Source organism: Protopterus annectens, chromosome 3.part0 (genome assembly GCF_019279795.1).
Source record: "Protopterus annectens isolate FY-2018-M chromosome 3.part0, PAN1.0, whole genome shotgun sequence".
NCBI lineage: Eukaryota > Metazoa > Chordata > Ceratodontiformes > Protopteridae > Protopterus > Protopterus annectens.
The window spans coordinates 105,380,852-105,407,238 of NC_056731.1; the positions used below are offsets into that span (position 1 = coordinate 105,380,852).

At 37.7% G+C, this 26,387-nt stretch overlaps 1 protein-coding gene across 1 annotated transcript; it reads left to right on the top strand.

The window, feature by feature from the left end:
- Nucleotides 1-2,332: 2,332 nt before the first annotated feature.
- On the top strand, nucleotides 2,333-16,940 carry LOC122796775 (interleukin-6-like). Its single transcript, XM_044065503.1, has 5 exons — nucleotides 2,333-2,339; nucleotides 6,694-6,905; nucleotides 12,778-12,891; nucleotides 13,004-13,144; nucleotides 16,764-16,940. Exons 1-5 carry the CDS (start codon nucleotides 2,333-2,335, stop codon nucleotides 16,938-16,940), a joined length of 651 nt encoding a protein of 216 aa, XP_043921438.1.
- The last annotated feature ends 9,447 nt before the right edge of the window (nucleotides 16,941-26,387 follow it).

A 26,387-nucleotide genomic window follows, 5' to 3' on the forward strand; every position in this document is an offset into this window, starting at 1 on the left:
TTGGAATTTGGAGAAGGTGTTGCTTAGTAGAAACAGGTTAGCCTTGGAATAGTTGCTAAACATTTTTAATTTCCCTGGATCCATGAATTTAATTTTTTATTTCAAGTAATACTGCCTTATGGGCAGATCTGATGAGCAAAGACACTACACTGGGTGAGGAACATTGTCCCCCATATTCATGAGTACAAGGTCAAGGATGTTTGTACCCCTGGTAGAAGAATGGACCAAATGTTCCAGGATGTTGGTATAAACAAAGTTTAGGAATCGCTGGGCTTGTGCATTAAAAGTGGTGTAGGATTCCCAGTCTACAGAGGGTAGTTCAGATCCCCTATGAATATTGTATAGGGTTGAATGGTGAGGGACACCAGTATGTTCAGATATGTAGTATGGGTTTCATGGGTCATGGAGGAGGACCTACAGGTTGCAAGAGCATGGTCCGAGACCATGTTTATGGTGAATTGCACATGTATGAGTTCCTGTGGGTCACACACTTTAACTAGTCTGGACGTGAGGTTGTTTTTAATACAGACTGAGACTTCTGCACCTTTAGTTTCCTCCTGTGCAGTAGCTGGTCTAAAGGTGAGAAAGGCATTATAACCTTGCATTATTGGGGTACTCTCCCCAACTTTAAACCATGTCTCCATTACTACACAGATGTCTATACTCTCCAGGAAGAGGAAGTCTTGCAGGGAGTGGAGTTTCTTGTTAAGACTTCTAGTATTAAGCAGTACCACCTTCAGATATTCCTTCATAGGTTCAGTTAAGTCAGTAGGTTTATCAGTTTGGCATTGCCTAAAAAAGGCACTATGGAGATGGAAAAGGTCTTTGCCAATATCCAAAAGCTTAGACGGGATAAGTGCAGACCATCCCTGGCAAAGCAGCATGGTCTGCCAACTATGTCCTCCCAGTCTGTCAAATATTGTACCCCCCTCCCCCACACGCAGTGGATTGACACCAGAAGCTAAGCCAGTTGTTAAGATCAATCATTTTCTGTTGGTAAGGTGACATCATCCTTGGAGAAGGTAGTTTGCGGCTCAGTGCTAGGCTCATACCTGCCTGAGGCACATAATCAGTGAGCTTGATCATGTCTCACTTCATATAGTCAAGAAGGTACGTCACAGGTCATTAACACCCACATGGACTATGACAGAGTCAGAACTGTATCTGTGAGTCAGTGATCTGAGTGTCTATGTGACTTGATGAATCCTAGCCCTGGAAAGACAGCTAATCGTGACTCTGCCCTTATTCAGTCTGGCGAATAGGACATCAGTGTGCCTCACTATAGAATTACCAATGACCAGGAAATTTGGCTGTGCACTAGTTTGCCTTAAGGGCTTAGCAGTAGAGACATCGAATACAGTGTTATTATGTGTAGTTGTGTGTGTTACTTTGAGTGTTTATGTGATGGCTGAGGATCCTTTATTTCATACTGTTGTGCAGGAGGTGTTAGTGTTTTAGGAAATTTACCTGTAAGTGCCTCAGCCTAAGTAGTTTTCTGTGTAGGGTCTTTACCCTGTGTAACAGACATGGCTGGTGCAAGTGTCACTGACATCCTCTATTGGATTAGTTTTAGGTCTATGGAGAGTTTTGCCTCCAGCGTTAAAGTGTATTTACACCTCTCGCATACTGTATCTGCTTTATTAAGAATAAGTGGCTTGTGAGTATACATGAGGCAATTGCTAATAAGCCTCAGAATACTCATCTCAACCAGGCTGACCACAGAGACAGTCAGGAAGTGCATATCCATGGCTACTGATCTACTAGGGAGGAATAAGGAAAAGTTAAATACTGAACTAGTTAATAAGACAAGGAGCTTCAGCAATGCTCAACTATGTGCAAACTAGATGCTCTAGAAGTTAAAAAATCTGTCTAAACAATAATGCCACAAGAGGGTAGAGCACAAGCCATCCTAATGTAAAAGAACTGGTTTGGAGCCCACGTGCTTAAACAAGAACAAAGACACTTAGACAGGCACAATAAGCATTCAACCAGCAATTCCCAACTCAGAAGGGTAGAGGCTATCCTCTTAAATAAACTATATGCAGATGACTTACATCTACCTCATATATTAAACCAACACAGAATCTGAAATTAATTGTTTGAAAAAGTTACTTTTTTGATCTGTACTACTTCTAAAATCAGCTTCTCATTTGTATATCTCCCCTAAGCTACTTTATTGGACTGATATGGATTATTTGCTGAAAGTATACATCTCCTTGTTGACTTCTCCTCTGGGGCTTGTGGCAAATACTGTGGTCTCAAGACTAACAAGATAGGTGGGATTTTCAATCCTCACAGTGATGAATGTGTGTGTGTGGGGGGGGGGGTTCTAATGGCAGGTAAGTAATAGCCCAACATCAAATACCCTGTGTCAACTTCCACTCAGAAGAATAAACTTAACTTTGGAGACAGTTCCCTCTACCCTTTAGGGGGATTAGGGGGATTAGTGTTGGCATAATGTTTAAGGTGTTTACCCTTTAGACACAAGGTGCAGGGTTTGATTCCCACCCTTGAGAACCATGACTAGACATAAAAAGACCCCCTGCTGTCATTAAACTAGTAATCCCCTATAAATGTATAAAGATGAGCATATATATTCCAAGAAAGATAAAACCAATGCCTAACATTTTCCATGGCAATGTTCATTGCCACTTCATTCATTTCAAGCAGTAGTTTCCAGCATGAACAAGAAATACAATCACACACACTAAAATTAGCTGATCTAAAATTAGTGAAGGGAGATTATTCCCTACAAAGGAATTTAGTACTGATGGACCCTGCTGCACAATATACATGAATATTAAGAGGTAACATCAGATTTCAAAAAGAAATATCTATCGGCTTCCTAGCTCATTAAAGTTAAGCTCATTAATGAAGCAGTAGTTAATGTGCTGGTCACTATATGTTTCAAGAAGACAACAAACTGAGAAAAGCTGTAATTGAGCAAATCTCCCCTACAAACTATCGGTCTGCCTGAAGCTGATATGGAACTTTATGAGTTTTAGGCATCAAGAAAATAACAAATTTTGGGATATGAAAATCAAATAAATTTTGGTTACTGTGACCCTCACATAATGCTCTGCATATTAGTGAGTAACACCATTTAAAAGACTTTAGACTCTAACAGAATTTGAAAGTTCAAGAAATAAGTGGCCATAAAATTGTATTAAACATTCGCCTGAAAGATCAGTTGAAATCAATGTAACTTTATCACCATGATCATCGTTTTTTTGTTCTGAGAATTTCTTGGCTGTTAGGCATGAAATTCAAAATCTGCCTTTCTTCAAAGCTTAGATGAAAGGTGATCCATCTTACAAAAGTTTGTTATTGTGGACTATTCCAACTCTTGCAAATTAATATTTTCAAAACGTAAATACACGGAGAAATAGACCCACTAGACAAAACTTAAAGCATTTTGTAAAACATGGTCAACTGTTAATGACCTCAGCAGGCTTATTTTATTCCAATAAACAATATCACCATGTAATACTGCAACAGATATGCTGCATTATCCTTTAAAAAAATATAAATGTGTACATTAAACATCCTCGTTTTAATCAGATAGGGAGTACAGTAAATATGCTTTACCATCATCACCTAACTGAATTATTTTTACTAAAATATCGAAGGTGAAACCATCCCATGAAAGTGGGTTGGACTGCTTCCTCCTCAAAAATATATATATTTTTTTTTTACCGTGTATTTCCTTTAGCATGTTAGTGGCAATGCCCATTTCACATCATTCATTATTCAATGAAAAAGAGCTGCTAATGGATACTTTAAATTTGGTCTGCTAATATGGTGTTATCCAATTAACCATCTTCAAATTTACAACAAAGCCATTAACAAATTGCACTCCTACAGCAGAAAAGAGAGCTTAAATAAATAACATTAGTTAGAAAGGTTAGTAGTTTTGCAATTCAGTTTCTGTAGATGGAACCTTTTTATTTTATTTTGATATTTTGTTGCATCCAATGTCTTATGGCCTTTTCTGAACTGTAACTGTTGTTGGAAAATTATACTGCACAACATTTTTAAGAAGAACTAGATTCTATCATGAAGTTTTAGAACAACATGAAGAAATACTGATGTCTCTTAGAAACATATTTTCTCTCACTTGGCCACGAGCAACTCAGCTTGCCCTTTTACACACAGAGGCCCCACAGACTCTGAGTTTCAGAAAAAAATGTAGCACTTGTGTTAAGGGCTGTGATAAAAAAACTGTTTCTGCAAGGAGGTACTATCACATTTAGAGACAAATTAGCTACAATGAGGAAAGACCTCATTATCATATAATTTGCATGTTGCTGAGTCACTGTTAACTACCGTCCCACTCAGCACTTTTCTGTGCTTGTCAACAGTGGTAGGCAGCTGATATATCATGTTAGCACAGGCACACCCATTCACTCTTCCACACATAATACACACATTCAAATAAACATACAAACAGACACACACACACACAATTGTGCATGCACATTCACACACACAAACATGTACACACTCACACACACATACACACACACACACACACACACATGCACTACATACCCCATTCCTGTCCCTGTGTTGCCAGAATGTCTCCAGTGTCTCTATTTTCCTGCCCTGGAAAATTATAGATGATTCCATCGATATTGGATTGGAGGATACCTTGTATGATAGGCACAGGTCATCTCCAATCAGTCTTTAGGATGCAGAATACAGTGACAGGGCTCTGAGTCGGTCCATGTAGGACAAGTTGTTTAGGCCTTGTATCCTTTTAGTAAGGTATAGGTGGGTAGGGTGACAATCAGAAGGTCAAAGTGGGTTCGGATGGAACCACTTCAGTCAAAGTCAGGAGGCCAAATGGCGACAATGTCGAACCCGACATTGTTGAAGTACAAATCTCGCCTCCATTTCGACCCATGTTAATGCTCGTTCCAAGATTTACAGGGAGTCATATTTTGACAATGTTGGAATTCAACATTGTCAGTTTCCTGGAAGTAGGTCAATGATCCCATCATTCGATGGGGTCAGATTCATCCTTCTGATGGTAAAACGGTGGGAATTACAGTCCTTGCATGTGTCTAGACAGATACTTGTCAAAGGGAGCATTATATTCAATGATTGGCCTAATGATTAACGTACCCCCCCCCCCAAATGCCTCATTAGCATCTTGTATGGCTGCAGGAAAAGTCCACTGCAGTACTATATGGCTTTGTGTCTGTCTCTGGTAACTTTTCTGAATTCAGGCCTCTCCTTCAAAGAAAAACTTAATTCCCAGCAAAGCTGAGGTTATCTATTGCTTTTACTTAAAAAATTAAGTTTGACACAGACATTTTTATACATTTCCTCTGCCTTCATGAGCATACATATAGCTAAATGTTTAAACAAACATTTTGCACCTTTTCTTGGCTTTCATGAGGTTCCACATGGCTCATATTGTAAATATTAAATCTAGATTCAGACATCTTAATTCTTCATCAATTGAAAGGAGTATTAGCTGCAAATGAATTTGCTAACTCTCAGCCACGATAAAATTATGTTTCACATACGCAGTGACTTGGCACCCTGCCATTTTCCTAATACTTGTAAAATCTCACATTAGAGTTTTGTTGACTAATCCCTATGATGAAATATATTTTCTCATAATGCTGACATGTCCTACTAGTATAGAAAAAGCTTAATTTCATTGCACTTACGTTTTGTCAAATTTGAAAAATTAGTATATAAAAAAACAGAAAGTTGTGATAAGTGAAATGCACTGATTTTTATAGTTAGCCATTATCATCATTTCCAGTGGAATTTGTATTATTATTAGAAATAAGCATCAATTAAACATTACAAAGAACAGTATTACAGGCGAGCTGCTATCCCTTTGTTTGGCTGATGAGATGAAGGCAAACTATGAACCATCAAAACCATGTTCCCCTACTGTTAAAAAACACGAAGTTAAATTCTTCACCCTTTCGTGGTTCGGGCATTATTTTCAGGATTTTGGATCGCTGGCTTTGGGGAAGTTTGGTGACCTTGGATCTTATGAAGGAGAACTTTTGGTAAGTCTTTTTTTTTGTGAGGCAGGGTGGGACAAACAGTAGGATGTTGTGAATTAAGTATGGAAGTTGTGGAAGCTTATGCTCGCATCTCCATACCAGACCTCTTTTGAGTCTCAAACTGCATTATAATGAACCTTTGCGCATCAACAAGTCGTGTAGAATTGTATCCTTACTTGTTTATTAATATTTGTAGTGCAAGCAAAAAAAAATCAGTTTCATAGTGAAAGCATGGGCATTATTTTGTTGATGCAATTCGTACAAACGGAACTGAATGCTCCGAAACTTTAAAAAACACAATCCCGGTGAGGGGGGAACTTATTTCTGTCTCGTTTATATTTTAAAGTTTCTTCATTTTTCCGAGTCCCAAGTCCCGGCCGGTCATGTTAAAAGAAGAACTGGGAGATTACAGAGCCCAGTGTACACATATGTTTACAAAACAGCAGAATTTCCTTCGTAAGACACAAAATAAAAAGGGACCAACGATGCCTCCAAATCAGAAAGCTATCTGGGACGCAGAGTTTGCCCACCAACCGGTCTGGAAAAATAGAAATTAACTGCAACAAGCAGAAGTAAGTAAAGTAACTGCTGTACATTTTATTGTACAATCTGGGGAGCCCAAACTCCAGAATTAACTGTTTTATCTGTATTTTGTTTCCAGTGTCAAGCTTCAGTGCCCTTGTAAGCTGGGTAGCACTACATGCCTGCCTCACGACATTCCTGTCATCCTCACCAGTGGTTGCCTCTCCTTTACCGGAGGTTTGGAAGGGAGATTCCCACTGGAATTCTGCACCTGGCTTCAGCCTGCACTTCCCAGACTGGATATCCCTGGCTCAGCTCATCCATGACAAGAGTGATTACCTCAAGACTCAGGTATGAGCTAAAGCAAGAACCGTCTTCTATTTTTTTTTAGCAGATGAAATTTGCGTTTAATTCTTGGCAGTGGGTTGGGAGGGTTAAAGTCAGAATGAAAATAACAAATGTCTTTTTAAGGAATATGTAACCCTTACAAAATCTGTCATCTTAGTATTGATGTTGGTATTCTGAATTATGTATATGATAACTGTGCGCGCGCATGCACACACACGCACGCACGCACACACGCATATAATAATACATCTGCAGTAAGAAAAAACTTTAAAACCAATAAAAAAAAATTCCAACCAGGCTGAAAAAGACAAGACGAACAGGTATTTCAGCGGTTTCGTTCCTTTATTCGGTGTCTGGAACTTCATCAGAAAATAATTAAATATGATACTGCAACCGTGTCATTATAAACAGGGACACACATATACAGACACACATATCATATGGAATATATGGACTTAACCATACAAATGCTACCGAGTAAACAATGCTATTTCTGAGGTGTTTTTAAATGTACTAATTTTAGAAACTGAGCACAGTATGCAAATGCATATTTCGTGAACTGCAACTAGTATTGCTTCACAAAACATGAATTATGCGTTGCAGAAGTCTTTTGGGGGCGAGTTTTCCTGTGCATAAGTTGAGCTGTACTTTTCAAAAAATGTCAGTCAATAACAGCTAAACCTACATGAGTTTTAGACCCCACGTTGTGATGCATGCATTTATCAGACACTATTTACACTGCCCTGTGTTTTGGCACAAACATGAAAGGCTAAACTAAGTTACAAAATAAATTACAATAGGAAGATTATGACGTTTGTGCAACCACCTAAATAAAGACAGTTAAGTAATTTCATAGAAAGGGGAATCATCCCCATTACGGCTGATCAGAGAAGTCAAAAACAACACGCTGCTAACAACCATTTTAAAACAAAAGTAAAACACAGCACGTGGGACTTTACATGTCTCAAGTGGTGAGGGTTTAGTCCTAGAGTTGCCACCTTTTCAAATGTCCAAAGTGGGACATTTTTGGTAGAAACGTTAGATTTTGCAGAGCAAAACATACCCATGGCCAGTACAAAAGACAGAACTTCACTTTGCCTAAATAAAAGCTTTTTCTTATGCATTTTAGTTGCTTGTTCTGTTTCTTATAACATTTAGGTGTTTCAGATACAGAATAACTGCTTTATGCAATGATTACATAAAATATAGGAAATATTTTTGTCCTAAAATCTCAGGACATTTGCCATTTTTTCAAGTTTTTTGCAGGACACAACTGCCTAAAGAGGGACTGTCCCTCGCAAAGTGGGACAGGTGGTAACCCTATTTAGTCCTCGTCACCGAATGTTAGAGTTGCCACCTTTTCAAATGCCCAAAGTGGGACATTTTTTGTAGAAACGTGCGAGTTTGCAGGACAGACATACCCAGAGGGAGTGCAAAGGAAAGAACTTCATTGTTTTTGTCCAAATAAAAGCTTATTCCTGTAGCATATGAGTTGCTTGCGTAAATAACTATTTTATGCAAGTATTAAAGAAAACTTAGTAAATATTTCTGTCTTAAAATCTCAGGACATTTGCCATTTTTTAGATTTTTTCGCAGGACAAAACAGCCCAAAGTGGGACTGTCCCTCGCAAAGAGGAAGAGGTGGTAACCCTACCGAATGAACGAATCTCAGTTTCCAGATAGTGTTTAGTGCAGTACCCGATTGATAGTAATGTCCTTCGGCTTTTCCCGGTTAAGGGTCGCCACAGCGGAACTCTGGACCGCTAATGATTGGTAGCAGATTTTTACGGTGCCGAGGGGCCAGCCCGACGCACACCCATTTGCGCACACACCTACCTGCATGTCTTTAAACGTCACTCGACCGCGGAGAGGACTTGCAGACTCCACACAGAAGGCGCTCCAGCCGAGAATCAAACGGGAGAACCCGCTTGCTCTGAGGCGACAGCTGTAAGCGCTGCACCACCGCGGCCGCAGTAGCAATAACCCGACTGATACTAATATGCTCCCGTATGTTATGTGTTGTAATTTATGCACTATTTTTGCATTGTGCTTTAGTTTACAATGTAGCGCTATTGCAATTTTGAGAGAAATACTTTAAAACCATTTATTTCCCTTATACTGCACAATACTACTGGCTACTTGCTTCTCACAGAGCAATTTATGGTAAAGTGTTCTGAACAAGGACATTATTCCTTTGTGTGAATGTCGTGTTTCTTGAAGACCTTTGAAGGACACTTGGCAGGTCCCTCAGCAGTAGCACCACAAGGGGCAGATCCTTCAGTATTTGTCCCACAAGGGGCATCCCTCAGTATTAGTACCACAAAGGGCTGGTTCCTCAGCATTAGTGATACAATGAGAAATCTTAGATACCCAAGGAAATACATTTCGAAAAAATACCTAAATGCATTTAATTTTTGTTACGTTACGTACTAAACTTCTTATTTTCACTTAAATAAGAGGTAGCTTGGGTTAAAACAAAATCATTTCTCATCGTAAGTTCGATTTACTATGATTTATGGCATTTCGTTTCAGTTTTTGTTTGTATCATCATCACAGCGTTGCAGTTAAATTCTTTTATCTAGAAGACAAAATATTATTTACCACATAAACTGCTGCAGTTCATGAGGAATGCTATTAATTTATAATATATCATGTTGAAAATTAGAGTTGTGTCCATCCTTCCTAAAAGGCTCACATACACAAGATGTGTTGCATTTACATAAACGAGAATGCGGCGCCTTAGATATAAATCTACAATATTTTGGTCTGTGATGCATATTCGGATTGCACTGACCGCATTTGGTATCCTTAGAGTGGATCCTATAACAAGGTATGTGTCATGAAGGCGGGATAGCTCAATCTCGATCATTTGATTCCAGTCACTGTCCCATGGATTCAGTTTTCAGCACATGGTGTTGCTGGGGACACGCTTTCCAACTCAAGTTGTAGCGCAGAAGCAGGTTAAATCTGTAAGTTTCAGCTGGAGCAGGTGTAGAGCAGGTGAAGGTATCCTGCATTCATAAAAATGCAATTTCTAACAGTACTGCGATACCGCATTTTATACTCAGTTCGTTTAAATATTATATCATTTTAATAAATTCCAATTAAAATTATGTATTTAGAAGGACTTTTTAAAACTCTTGTTAAATTCAAAACCATGTTTTGTTTTATAAGGGTGAGGGACGTCAATGCGTTTAGCTCTAAATATACATCTGATGTACTGAAATCACGCCTTTCAACTATCCCTGATGTTCAGGGACAACCCTGGTTTGACTCAAAAATTTGCCCATTTTAATCCCTCCTAAAACTGGTGACTTGGAGAAATTACGCTGAGTTACACTAAATAAAAAATTACAATAATTAGAGTTACAAACTTATTTTACTTCAGCAATGTATTCATATTCTCTTGTTCTGCCGATGTCTGAAGTTAAAACCATTAGTATTTAAAAGTATCTCTGATTGCCCCGATTATTTTTGGATTTGTCCCTGATGATTCTGTTCAGGTTTGTCCCTGATTCATTGAGAGCTATGTACCAAATTAAAGATACACTTTTACAGAGTGTTAAGTTTTGTGTCGAAATCCGTTGTTAAACACTGAAATCATTTTATCAGAGGGTGAAAAACATATCTCTCAACTGTCCAGATTTTTGCCTCATATTTTTGTACTGTTCCTCATAAATTTGTGATTTTCTTGTAAATTATTTATTATTGAAGTCACTACATAATACTAAATAATGACACACATTCGAGTTTCAGACTTCACATCCTTCAGAAAATACCTAATAATATAAAACATGTTATTATAGTAACTTTCGAAGTTTATAGGATAAATATTTAATATCTGTTCCTATTATTGGGCCTTTATCCCCCCCCCCCCAATATTTCTGGCTTTATCCAGATTTCTTATGCTGAGAGGTTGAGAGGTATGAAAATCATTCTAAACTCCTTATACTTCCACTACATATATGCATACTAATACCTTTGCACATCTGAAAAGAGGGATTCTCCAATGTACAGCAAATTTAACTTAATATTTCATTCTCCTAATCACGGTTCATTCTTAGCAGTTGTGATAATGCCCTCTTTGAACTTCAAATGAGAACCCAGCTTGTGTTCAGCACAGGACAATGAGTGCATATGCACCTTTCAAATTCTAAGTGCAAGAATCCGGAACAAAGCCAAAAAATAACGGGAAACCCATCCCCAGTTCACAACAAGTCATAACTAACTTCTTTATCATTACTTTGTAAGGCATTCTGTCATTGTTACTGTTCCTTCTTAAGTTCCCAGGTCAGTCAGAAAATATCTATGCATACCCTAACATTTTCTGAATTTAATGCACCCCCCCCCCCCCACTCCCATATATTCATTGGAATGCTTTACAAACCTTTGATTTACTGGGATCCAAAAGTCTAGAATTCACTCCCGCCTGATATGACATTACTCAGAACAGCTCATCCATTTAAGCAAAGCCTTATTATTCCATACCCTTTGGGCATTAAGTGTACCTGCATGACTAATAAGGGTATCATAGCTTCTTGTCTACGAGGTGTTCTTGTAGAAATGTTGAACTATTTTCACTATTAGTTTTACACAATCGATACTTCTACACTATGGGACTATTGTCTGCTGTAAATGTTTTAACTGGTTCAATTCATGCTAACTTCTGTGCACTTTTTGTTGCAATTACGGTTTTGTAACAAGTTCATAGCAGAAAAAAAGATTCTCAAGTCAAGCATATGCACCATAAATAAATAAATAATTCTTAAATCTTCAAAGAGCTGAAGAAAAAGAATCCCAGTTTTTGCCCCTCTGTTTACAAAGTAGTGGTCACTAGAATAATGTCTATTTTGTGGCCATCTTAATAAGAGGCTTCGCTGGATTGTGATATGGAGCTGTACTGAATGAGAGTAAATCATAGTATGACTGAGACATAGAGGAAGGAGTTAATATACAGCCTGACAAAAGATCTGCCCATTATCTGAAAGGCAGCTGGATGGTTTTCTGTAGTACGAACCGATAATGCTCGGTGCAGGGATTCGGTATAATAAATGTACATATTCTGCTTGATGTGGTTAGGAGGGAGGTTTTGTTTTATTGCCGGCAAAAGTAAGACTGGAGAAATCATATTTTAACACAGTTAACAGTATATGTTTACAAGCTGCACTACTGCTGTTTGGAGTAAAATAACATGAGCCTTTCCATGCTCAGAAGAATTTTTTGTTAGTTTTTTTTTCATTTTGCACTATTTTATAAAAATACAGTCACATAACTCACTTTTACTGTTAGCATTTCCTAATGTAATTTTCATTTAGGGTTTCAAGGCTCCTATAATCTTCACCATGAACAGCTAGGGGTATTGTATGTATTTACCGTTCCCTAGAGCTGCAGAACACATAAGAACAAGAAGTGTGATGCACATTGCTTTACAGCCAGGCTACCTCTTACAGTCAGGCCCCAAGGCAGTACCCACATGCCTCTAACAATACCTAACTGATGAAAAATACTAGGCTGGAGGATAGACTTCATTGTATGACTAATACATGCTCCAGCAATAGTGATTCTATTATACACAAATCTTCTTTTACGTTGACTGTGTCCATATACCTGAACTGTTTAATCCTGTCAATATGTATTTTAAACTCAGATTGCATGAGGTATAAGGAGCTATAACACCTTGAGACACTATCAGCTATGAATTCACATATGTACTGTAACTGAAGTACGCACTGAGTAAACAATGCATCTAGTTTGCATAGAATTGAACAAAAGAACTACTTAGATGGTGCTAGGCCAACATGAATGTATCTTACTACACAGTTACATTTTTACAGTGCATTCCTACCTTCAAAGACTGTGTTATAATGTTTTCCAGCTCTGTGACAAGGATGCAGTATGTGATAACAGCATGGAAATTCTTCTGCAAAACAGTCTCGCTCTGCCAAGAATTACAGTGGAAGATGGATGTTATGGTTCTAATTTCAACAAGGTAAGAACAATGTCTGCTGTAAACTATAGCATCCATGATGCACTGCAGCAGTATTACTGAAGGTAATCTGCACTGATTCAATTAACAAACTTATCTTTCTCTTCATCTTTAGGAGAGATGTTTGCAGAAGATAACCAGTGGCCTTTATTTATACCTTCCATATCTACATTTTGTGCAAGATGTCCTTGATAATGAACAGAAACAAGTGAAGAGTTTAGTACCCACAACCAAACAACTTGCCACTGCACTGATGGTGAGTATGTTTTCCCTTGTGAAATCCAAATACATTTATTGTATCATGAATGCATGTGCAGGAAATAAAATTATGATTATTTTAACATAAAAAGTGCTGTTGCAGTTTATCCATGATTCATATAAAATAAACAATATTACTGAAGCACCACCTAAATTTTGTGTTTTCAGCAAACTACTGAGCATTTCTCCTGATAAGAAATAATGAAGCATTAATCCTTCAAAATTAGGAGAAATAGATATACAATATGAGAATATCATCATTATGAAATTATGTAGCTTCCTGTCAGGTAAACTCATTATTTCTTCTAGTATGACTGGACTATTCATCCCCTTCTGTAGATATTTTTTAATACTAAGTCATTTTCACCCCACATCTGCCTATGACTGAGAATATAACTTGTGTCTTTAAACTGTCTTATTCCATGTTTTAACCATTGCTTGGGAAAAATACTGCACATTTACAAGTCTCCTCACAAAATCATATACTTTCACTCACGCTCTAGAACTTTCTGCCCTTTATCTTCTTTCTTCATTTCACAATGGATAAGGATAAGATCAAAATAAGAAGAGCCTCTGAAATAGTAGCTCTCATCTGGGACAATTTACTTATCCAGTTTATCCATTCCCCTACGTACTGGCTAAGATACTAACTCTAATAGCTTTTTATCTACCTTTCATAAGGTTTATGGATCCCAGATTAGGTTCATAGGTTCATAGCAGGGTACTAGGCTATTGGCCCTAGGGCCTATATAAGCCTAGCCAAAAATGTACCCTGTCTTTCGCCACCCAAGAAAATTATTTTCCTGTGCCCCTGTCAAGCAGAGCCAAAGAGGTGATCCCCGGGGTGAATTTCCTGTCTCCCATCCAATCATCAAGATTTTTCTTGAAGAGTGCTAATGAGGAGTTCTGTTTGACATAGATAGGTAGTCTGTTCCAGAGTATGGGAAGTCTCTGGGACAGGATTCTATCCCTCCAGCATGTTCTGTTTATTGTGGTGATTGGGATTTCTTTAAGTGGAGCATGTCCAACAGCTCTGGGTTTGACATAGCTTTGCATGTTAGGCAGAGATGCAGCCTCTGTAGGCGTATATATGAGTAAGTAAAGCTGGAGTTTTTTTGAGACAGTCTGCGTAGGGTATCTGTTTGAGGCCAGTAATTCTCTTTGTGAGGTATTTCTGTGGCCTTTCCAGTTGTTGTAGATGTCTTGTGAGGTATATACCAAAAGAAGCGTTGTACTCTATAATGGGTCTAATGAGTGATGAGTAGAGGGGAACAATGACCTCTTTTTTTCTGGATGCAAAACCTTTTGTGATGAGGTGAGCCACGTAGAAGGATTTCCTGACCACTGTGGCAATGTGATTATCAAAGGAGAGACTACTGTCCACCTGTGTCCCAAGGTCTCTTATGACATTTTAGGTGTTAAGTAGGCTACCAGAAATGTGGTAGTTCATGGGTACAGAGTTTTACCAAAGGGGATGACAATACACTTTTTGGCATTGAGCTTCAGGCCATGGCTTTGACACCAGGCATCTGTCTCAGTGAGGCCCTTTTGTAGTATGTCCACATCGTTAGGAGTTTTGATTATGGCTCCTAGTTTGCAGTCATCTGCAAACTTTGTTAGACTAAACCCTGTGGTACTCCACTTGTCACTGGTCTGAAGTCGGATTTGAGTCTGCTACTTTCACAGTGTGGGTTCTGTCCATGAGCCAGTTGGCAACCCATCTTGTGACATAGGGATTTATACCTAGTTTAGTGAGCTTATCTATAATTCCAGAGTGGGGATGGTGTCAAAAGCCTTGGCGACTCTAGATCCTCATCTATGGCTTTAGTGACTGCTTCAAAGAAGTCAATCAGGTTTAGGAGATATGATCTGCCTTCCATGATGATACATTCCATAGCCCTGCAGACCAGGCTCGTCGGATAACCATTGTGGTGTGCCATTCAGTGGGCACAAAGCCTGAGGTGAGGCTATGACTGAACATGGTACTTAGGTAACAGCCTGGGATATTGTCAGGTCCCATGGATGCTGTGTTCTTGGCTTTTTTACCTGTGCAGCCATGATTACAGGAACTTTGCATTCTTCGGTATAGAGTTGGGCCCTCTAGGGGGTGAGAGAGGGGTAAAGTTAGCACTGACCCTATCTGCCAGGATATTGGCAATATCAGTTGGTTCTGTATATTTAGTGCCATTGTGCTGTAACTCAGAGCAGATCTGAGTGTTGCCATTGAGATTCTTGACATAGCTATAGAATGCTTTGTGGTTGTCTTTAGAGTCAGTGGCAATTTTGTTTTCGTAATTAGCTTTGGAGGATTTTATGAGTGATCTGAGCTTCTTACCGAGGTTGACCAGGGCATTCCTCCAGTCATAGTTTCTTTCTTCTGTTGTAGAGTTTGTTTATGGCAGAGGACCACCAGATTGGCTTCCTTTTTTTGGAGGATAGCATCTTGGTTCTATTAGGGATAGCAGGGATCCATGCACTCATGTAAGTGCTTATAAAGTGCATTTGTGTAGGATTCATTTTCCATAAAGATTAGATAGATTTTCCATAAAGTTTAATTTTGTTGAGAATAACCTTATTCTTTCTCAATGCTTCTCCCTCCCCCATAAGGGGTCAGAACTATTTGTTCAAAAAGTTAAGTTATTTATTATACCGTTATAGTTTAATGAATACTACAGGGAAACAATCTGGCAGAGCTGCCCCATTTATTCCTACAGTTAATTTACAGTTTCACTCTCAGATTACTTAATGTAGCACTAAATAAGTGTGTATTATAATCTATCCCCAAGTCAGAATAAAATCAGGTCAAATAACACCTTAAAGGCAAAACATGGAGCACTGTTAAACAGTCACGAGGAACTGAGAATACAGACGGATTTCATTCTTTCATTTTTCATTGCTCTTGACCTTACTACCTCTTCTGGAAACTTGGCCTAAATAGTCACCACTCTTTCTGTGAAGCAATACTGATAAACATCTCCACAGAACTTTCACATTCTATTTTCTAGATGTGTAATTTAATTTTCATGCATCCTTTCAGAAAGACTAAACCTGCCTGTGCTATGGATTTTTTATAATTGCACCACCTACACCACCTTCTTTCTTCATGGCTTTTTTGTTTAGCTCTTATCTCTTTATATGGCTTTGGATAAAGACACTTTTGTTGCTCTCCTTTCAAACTGCCTTCTGACTGCTCTGTCCTTAAGGTAATATTCATAACAGCTATCCAGAGTTGCACACCATTCTCTGTATGAGGTATTTATGAAGTGTTCATACGGCGTGTTAATAAGGTTAATATGAGTGCACACGTCATGATACAACTAATACTCGATAAACAGCAAGTTATACAGTATAGCACTATCATATGTGACCTAAACGTCATATCTTAAACAATAGCTGTTAAACACTTTGAAATGAGACCAGACCTCAAGACATGACATTTTAAAATCTGATGTCCCTTCACCTAATAATATTCAGACATTTTAGTCACAACTGTTTCACTGTATGACTAAAATATTTTCTTTAGACTGATCTCAGTCATGATGTAAACTTATAAAACTAGCATAGTACATTTCAGCATCATTCCCAGCTTATCTTTTTTCAAAATTTCTCTTTTTCAGATAAACTCTAACAACAAAGCAGAAGAAACAGATAAGAATGCACAGAAAACACTTCTTGAAGCCCTCTCCTCAGAGAAATTATGGGTACAAAAAGAGACTAGCCGCTTCATTCTTAGGGACTTCACCATTTTCATGCAGAAAACCATAAGAGCTGTTCGTCATATGCAAAATAATTAAAACAGCATATAAGAATGTGATAAATGAGAATTGTGTAGTTCAAGAAACTTTGAAAAATTCTTTTTTGTAATGTGGGTGCTTAATATGATGTTCTACATTAGAAACAGAGGTACAGCATGTTGCTGGAAATAGTTATCTGTTATTCTAGCAGGCGTTATTTATTTGTTTATCTATTTACATGTGTAATTTTAAGCCATGTTTTCATAACTTAACATGTATTATAAATACAAAATGTTATTTAAGTTTCTAATTTATTATGTAAGTATTCTTTTAAAATAAATTTTATTTTGAATAACTTCTAATAAAGTATTTATTTAATTACCGATTTCTTTGTAGTGCTTATATAATTTACTGTTGTGTTTGTGCTGGCAATTCATAGCACTAACACCGTTTCTATCTTCAGTCAATCAGATCTGCACAACACGTTTTGCAGTATTAGTAAGTATTTAGTATATAGTAAGTTGTCTCAGAAAATATGCTTTTCTTTCAAGATTTGAACTACAACGCAAAACTCCAACTGATCCTATTTATGTTTTTAGTCTGATGTGATATTATGAGGCAAGATACTGTACCTCCAGGCATCATTAAACAGTGTAACAACAAAAAGTATGGCGATTGATTAATCGGAGTTAGGTAAATAAAATAATCGGTCATCAGTAAAAATGAATAATTTGAATGTAATTATTAATTTGCTCAGTAGACCAGTTACCTGATCCACAGAGGGATCCATTTCTTCCACAGCTTGGGGTTAAATGCTAATGTAAAGAAACAATTTTAACACACATTTAAGACTGTATATACATGATATATACAATTTACAGAAGTTTAGCAAGTATAATGTCAATGGGTCAGTTTGAAATCTTTATTTTACGATAAAAGCACAATAGAGAGAAAGGACAGATTATATGAGATGGGAGATCCTTGCCAGTAAAAGTGAGTATTTAAAGGTTAAATCTGAGTTTAGAAATTCAGAGTTTACATACAGGATTTAGTGGGATGGGACCAGAAGGTATTGAAGGATACTTAAATGAATTTGTAGTACAGTACAAAGAAAATCTAGGAAGTAGGATTCCTGAGTACAGAGAGTATGACAGAGAAAAGGATCATGGGGCATGGATCTAAGCTGCAGACTTTGAGGGGATGGAGGGGATAATAGAAGAGATGTGCACTGGGAGACTGTGCTACAAGAAGCATGATCACAATGATTATTTGCCAGTTAGCTCTATCCCTTCATGTTCTAATTGTGTGAGTCAGGAATCTGGGGTTACAGTACACACAGGAAAAGAAAGCGTGGCAATCCTGACTAGTATTTCTTATCAACTAAAAACATCTCTTCTTTCACATCATATGTAAATATCTGCCTGCTAGTTCTCAATCCTTAATCTTTTTAAACATTAATATATATATATATATATATATATATATATATATATATATATATATATATATATATATATATATATATATATATATATATATATATATATATATATATATATATACACATATATATATATATATATATATATATATATATATATATATATATACATATATACATATATACACACAATATATCTATATATATATATATATATATATATATATATATATATATATATATATATATATATATAAAATTACACCCCACAACAATACTTAAATATGTTAAAAATATAACATTTTATTTATTTATTTACTGGGGTAGAACACTGATTAAATAATGACCAATGACAGGTGAAACACTATCCTAATGTATGTGTAGTTGTCATTCCGTTTTATAATTCCAATACTATTCTTTAATTATATAATATTTCTTTAGTTGACAAGTTAGAGAAACTGTGTATGGAGAATTTTTAGAGGATTTTAAGAATTGTGTGTTCACAATCTTGACACACACTCTGTCTATATATATTGTAAAATACATTGCAGTATAAATACTTATTCTTCGTAAAAACAATGTTTTATTCAGTTGAACATAGAACAGGCTAGCTTTGCCATAAACAGGGCACAAAAATGCAACGATAAGTAGAAAAATAAAAGTGTCACTCAGGAGTTCACTTTCTGGACAAGGAAAAGTTTGGGTCAATGGCTACTTTGGCAGGAGTGCTCAGTTAAGGGGGGTGTGTGCGAGGTGTAAATGCACCTCTTAGCTAAATACCACTCACACAATACAAAAGTCTTTACCAATACTATTGGAAATGTTTTAGTAATGTGGGATCTTGTTTACCTAAGATGACAAAGGGAAGTGTAAGAATAACAGTTGGAATGGGACAGTGGATACAGTCATGCAGACACTGAACTATTCTAGGATGGTAAACTGGGAGCTGAGTGGGATCCCAGCTGGGTGGTTCTGGGTATGACCCACTGTGGAGGAGAGTCTGAGGCAGACCCTGGACATACTGGAAGGATATCGTGGTCATGCCTGGTGATCACCCAGGATAAGCTGTAATCTGGGGTTGGAGACAAGTACGTTTAATCTGCCTGTAGAATCTGCCATCACACCAAACACCATTGCCAGAAAAAGTAGCAGAAAACTGCATGAGTGAACATGAGTGAGCAAATATAAGGGATGGACAAACTATACAGTCAAGACACTGATACTGAAGACCCCAAATTAGGTTATTATAGTAAAAAAGGTGTGCATATTTTCACACATGTAAGCATAACAAGTGCTATATTTAACCACTTTCAGCTCCATTTAAAAAGTGGTTGCATACCTACTCTGTACTTAATTGTATCCTGCCTTATGCCTTGCTTAACATGACAGCTGGGAAGGTATTTTGTTTGATATGTACTATATCGTCCCACATTAGGATATGAAATACCTTAGAAAACATTCACTTGTTTATGATGATAACTCAGTGCATCTGACCATAGTACCCATGAGGTATAACACTGAATCAGGGCTTTCTTATCCTTTCAAAAGTCCTGTCTGTGTCTGACTTATCAATCTAACTGAAACAGGCATCAGCCTGGAGACGAGACATCTGAACTAGTATCTTATTCTAGTGGCAGTAGTTGGAGGGCTGTGGAGGGTCTTCCCCAGACTTGGGGTGGACCACAGTCAGACTTTTTATGTACCCCTGTATGAAACTGCTTGACTCCAGTGCCTCAGTTAACATATCCAACAGGGCCTCCATAACTGTATTTATCACCACCTAGTAAAACTCCAAACTCCAGCCCAATGCCTTACTTTGCTACAGACTATTCACCTCACCCGCACATCTGTGCTCTGGTTGTAGGAAAATCCAGTGGGTGTTATTCTGTTGGAAAAGTTATGGCAGAAACCCCTGGGGGAAAAGCAGACCATCCATCATCCTCAAACAGGTTCCTGCATCCATCTCAGAATACATTTCCCTATAAAATCCCTGGAAGGTTTTTAGGATAATAGGATAATAGAAGAAATGTACACCACAGTACTATTTGATCTACACACTGTCAGCAATGAACTGTCCGCACACATTATTAAATGATAATCCAGCATCTTGCTGTTCTTAAATGCCACTGCCCATATCCATCCATGTAAGCTATACATTGATAGCAAGTCTAATTTAGTATTCTAGCACATCAACTTTATATTTTAGCCATGTTACCTTATACTCCAATGATATATTTCACATACAGAGGGATACCCGTGCAATAATTCTGGTGAATTCTCATCTTCTTTGCCACTTCAAAAATGCCCCAGCACCCACTCGTATGCTCTAAACACTTACCTAAACCACTGCCCACCTAATCTCTGCAGATGTGGACTCTCTATTGGGTTTGACACATAAAAATTTCACTACACTTTTTAGCTGCTCTGCCTTGTCAGTGTCATAAAGCAGTCTAATTACATACCTCTAAGACCTGTACTACCATCATCACTGTCCAGTCATGAAATTATCCAAACATGGGAATGACATTTGAGATCACTGTCCAGTCATAGCATTATCCAAACATGGGAATGACTTGCGAGATCACTGTCCAGTCATAGCATTATCCAAAAATGGGAATGAACTGAGAGATCACTGTCCAGTCATAGCATTATCCAAGCATGGGAATGACTTGAGAGATCACTGTCCAATCATAGCATTATCCAGACATGGAAATGACTTGAGAGATCATTGTCCAGTCATAGCATTATCCAGACATGGGAATGACTTGAGAGATCACTGTCCAGTCATAGCAATATCCAAACATGGGAATGACTTGAGAGATCACTGTCCATTCATATTATTATCCAAACATGGGAATGACTTGAGAGATCACTGTCCAGTCATAGCATTATCCAAACATGGGAATGACTTGAGAGATCACTGTCCAGTCATAGCATTATCCAAACATGGGAATGACTTGAGAGATCACTTTCCAGTCATAGCATTATCCAAACATGGGAATGACTTGAGAGATCACTGTCCAGTCATAGCATTATCCAGACATGGGAATGACTTGAGAGATCACTGTCCAGTCATAGCATTATCAAGACATGGGAATGACTTGAGAGATCACTGTCCAGTCATAGCATTATCCAGACATAGGAATGACTTGAGAGATCACTGTCCAGTCATAGCTTTATCCAGACATGTGAATGACTTGAGAGATCACTGTCCAGTCATAGCGTTATCCAAACATGGGAATGACTTGAGAGATCAATGTCCAGTCATAGAGTTATCCAGACATAGGAATGACTTGAGAGATCACTGTCCAGTCATAGCGTTATCCAAACATGGGAATGACTTGAGAGATCACTGTCCATTCATAGCTTTATCAAAACATGGGAATGACTCGAGAGATCACTGTCCAGTCATTGCTTTATCCAAACATGGGAATGACTCGAGAGATCACTGTCCAGTCATAGCATTATCCAAACATGGGAATGTCTCGATAGATCACTGCCCAGTCTTAGCATTATCCAAACATGGGAATAACTCGAGAGATCACTGTGCAGTCATAGCATTATCCAGATATGGGAATGACTTGAGAGATCCTGTCCAGTCATAGCATTATCCAGACATGGGAATGACTTGAGAGATCACTGCCCAGTCTTTGCATTATCCAGACATGGGAATGACTTGAGAGATCACTGTCCAGTCATAGCTTTATCCAGACATGGGAATGACTTGAGAGATCACTGTCCAGTCATATCATTATCCAGACATGGGAATGACTTGAGAGATCACTGTCCAGTCATAGCATTATCCAGACATGGGAATGACTTGAGAGATCACTGTCCAATCATAGCATTATCCAAACATGGGAATGACTTGAGAGATCACTGTCCAGTCATAGCATTATCCAAACATGGGAATGACATGAGAGATCACTGTCCAGTCATAGCATTATCCAAACATGGGAATGATTTGAGAGATCATTGTCCAGTCATAGCATTATCCAAACATGGGAATGACTTGAGTAATCACTGTCCAGTCATAGTATTATCCAAATATGGGAATGACTTGAGAGGCAGACAATCAGACCTAGCATCCATGCACCTGGGTCCTAAGGCAGAGGACTGAGAAAAAGGTCTATATACAGTAGCATAGGGCTGTGCTTGCTAAGGGCTGTGCTTGCTAAGGGTGATGTGTATTGTCTCTTGCACTCATATTGCTGCTTCCCCCCAAATGTCAGTGGTGTGATATCCATCATTCTCTGTAGATTCAGCTGAGTTATCTTCTCTGCATTCATATAACCTGCTTCATGCTAACAGCAGCATTCAGGACCAGACTAAAGTCTACTCACCATATGACATTTAAATTGCTTAATCATGGAACTGAATACCATGAATTCAGTACATGGTAGCAATAGCACTGTATAACATCTGCTTTTGGTGTACTGAAGAGGTGACTGAAACAAGGTAAATCACACACACACAAAAAAAAAAAAAACTACAGGAGTGAAACAGAACCCAACACAGTTAATGTTATAGGTGTGAATGAGTTGATGACATCACTTTTTCAGTATACTAGCTACCTTCTTTTTTTCCATCCAGCTAGTATTAAATGGTATGGCCAGAGAAGCCTATGGCTACCATACCCGATAAGCCTGTCCTTATGGATGGGAAACAAGAATAACAGGTGTTCTTCACCCACAGAGAGACTAATTTCTGTGCCTCTTTGTGCTGTCTTTCTGTCTCTGTAGTGCACTCACATTAAATCCCTCTTGCCTAAGTAAGTTTATCAGTACCTTGGTCCATTGTTTGAGAACACTCATTCCTCTTATGAAAGAAGTTATCATAAGCCATAAAATTTTCCTACAGACTCAGTCTTTTCAACATGGTTGGCAGTCACAAATCAAAATCTCCATAAATAACTATCCCAATAGTCAATAACAACCAGCAATACTCTTAAGTATAACAAGCACGAGAACATTACCCCATAGACAGGGCTATACTATAAGTTCAAAACACAGTTTCAGACACAGGACAGTGTGTGATTCTAGAAAAATCTAGAACTGCTGGTGGTTCTAAAGGCCAATGGCTCATAAGTCACCACTACAGGACTAGTATTTGTCTCAGAATGAACACCACCAAATAGAACAACTACCCTTACTGAAACTGAAGATGTGCCCCTCCCAAACAGGAGCTCCCAGAAGCTCCACCCTACAAGTTTTATTAACCCTTGTTTAAGAAACACACATATCTGAACTTGTTAGCATACTAATCTATATTGATATATGTTCATCATCAGATGCTTGCAAATAAAAAAATATTGGTTACAGAGGTCAAATATAATGTTTCATAAGAAGTAAAACTATTAACTAATTTTTTATCACCTGAAGACCAATAGGCACTGATATGCAGCATGTCTGCCTATCACTAAGATGAGGTAATACCACTGCAGCAGTTACTAGCTTTGCCAGTAGCCATCAATGTCTTTATGACCTGGATGTGTTCATTCAGGCAATCAAGTGCAAATATAGTTCAGGAAATTAAGCCATTTTGGATCTGTGGCAACTTCCTGTTAGTTCAGAATGATTTCCATGAATCTATACTGTCAGTTCAGAATCTTCCTCCTCCATCATCTTCAATAAAATATTAAACCTTGTGGATTTTCTTCAAGTGGCTAGGACCCTTGTTGTCCAAACAGCATGACTATACATACCTTACACCCCTCCAGAGGAAGGTCACTGTTGCTGTTGACTCCCCTTTACCTGCAGATTGAGGGTCCTGTGATGGATGCTTGGAATGTACTTGCCTCAGTGAATCCCTCTGCCCCTTTGACACCCCCAGTGTGAGTAAGAAGGGCACACATCCATCAATAGCTGGCTATTCCCTTTCTGTTGATTTGTAAAGTGCAAGGTCTCTTGAGTATACTGGATAGTACAGTCTTTGCTTAGAGACATAAGATTAGAAGAATAAAGTAGATGATACAAACGAACAAACTTTGAAAACTGCAGAGAAAACCAGGAAACCAAACAAACAAGTGTTTTTTAGCACTTTCATCTACAAATTTAATATGTGAACTTCTTCAGAAACACTTACACAATAAACCCAGTTCCTTAAATACTTGGTAATACAGGAAGTGACCTCGTGTTAATTAAATCACTTTGTTAAAATATTATTGTGTATATACACGTAAATATAAAAAAAAGGATAATAAAAAATCATAAATACAAATGAAATAAACATAACCAAATACAACCCAATTCATAAAGGTATGTTACCATAAAAATATGTTACCATAAAAATGTACATGTAAATACATATTCATTTCTGTGAACATATGTTATAGATAGTTTTGATAAATTAATAAAAAAATTTTTAGTAATTATGTAAAATATATGTAGATATATGTATGTATATGTAGTTAGTTGATGTGTTGTCTATACTTTAAGAGACATTTTAAATTAGTAGACTCATTAAGGCCATGCAGCTTATCGGCCCCCAACACAAGTCGCCACAGGGTCTCTCTACACTCCAAAATATTGTTAAAATCTCCTCCAAAATCACTAGTGTTGATTTTATCCAACACTGAAAACTCAAATTTCTTAAAATCCCTACAAACTAATGTATGTTTAGCTAAAGAATTGAGCCTATCTTTGTTTTTTATTGCTAAATTGTGTTCATAAATTCTCCTTTTCAAAACCCTCTTGGTTTTACCGATATAATACTGTTCACATGATACACAATTTGCAATGTAAACTACATAATCCGAATTGCAATTGTAATAACCTTTAGCCCAAATCGTGTAGTTAACAGGCTTGACAAACACACAAGTACTATTACTAATAAATCTACATTGCCTACAGTTGTTGCAAGTATATGTACCCCTCTTAATGCTAACAGCTCTAATATTGTCTTGATGTTTGGCATGATCTATCTCAAGCATAGATTTGATGTTGGTCACCCTTTTGTAGGTAAAAATGGGTTTGAACCCTAAAATACCAACCAAATCCCTGTTGCCTAACAACACCTTCCAATTGTTAATAATAGTGTCCTTAATGGACCACATTTCGTTGACAACAGGTAAAGGAAAGCCAATGTTGTATGTGTTAAGAACATTTGCATTAGTAGATCCAGAGCTAACACCTAAATGATCAGACAAAAGGATAGGTTTAGCAATACCCTTTCTAAGCTGGATGACTTCCTGTTCTATGTTTTGAATCCAATCTAAGGTGTAACCTCTGCATAAAAATAAAGATCTCAAAAATTCAATTTCCTTAAAAAATGTGTCATCATCTGTAGTAAGTCTACTCAGACGAATTATCTGCCCCTTTACAACACCTTTTTTCATGTGTATAGGGTGTAAGCTGTCTTTATGTAGATACTGGTTAGCAAATACCTCCTTCCTGTATACCTGACTACTGAAGGTGTTGTTAACCTTATCCACAGTAAGTAAAACATCAAGAAAGGGAATGCTTTGCCCAAACCCACTTGTTTTGAAAACCAAAAACTGTGTAGTATGGTTCAAATCATCTACTAATACAGAAAACTCTTGTGGGGTGCCAGTCCATAGAAATAATAAATCATCTATGACTCTAAAGTAAGATAACACCTTATTAAAACTGGGGTGATTGACCAAAAATTTAAGCTCCCAGTTGGCCATTACCAGATTGGCAAATGCTGGCGCCACTCTTGCCCCCATGGCCACTCCCGAAATCTGTTTATAAATGTGTTTGCCAAATCTAAAAAAGTTATCTAACACAAGCTCCATAAGATCACAAATTGTGTTGACTTTAACATTGTCAACATCTGTGTGGCTAGTCAGGTACTCCCTCAGATATTCCAACCCTTCTTCTTGCTTGATGGAGGTGTATAAAGATTTGACATCAAGCGTAGCAATGCTAACAGACTGCAAAGGAATATTTATTTGATGTAATTCTTCCAATAAATGCCAGGAATCTCTAATGTAAAATCTAGATTTCTGCACAATAGGATTTAATAAATGATCTAGCCAAATAGATATATTCTCTGTTTTGGATAACTTTGCTGAAATAATGGGTCTAAATGGTGGGTTGTCTACA

What these genes read in the sequence shown, in the direction of transcription:
- LOC122796775 (XM_044065503.1), top strand. An exon ending in GTGATTACCTCAAGACTCAG is followed by an intron (nt 6,906 to 12,777) that starts GTATGAGCTAAA and finishes AATGTTTTCCAG; the next exon opens with CTCTGTGACAAGGATGCAGT. An exon ending in ATGGTTCTAATTTCAACAAG is followed by an intron (nt 12,892 to 13,003) that starts GTAAGAACAATG and finishes CTTCATCTTTAG; the next exon opens with GAGAGATGTTTGCAGAAGAT.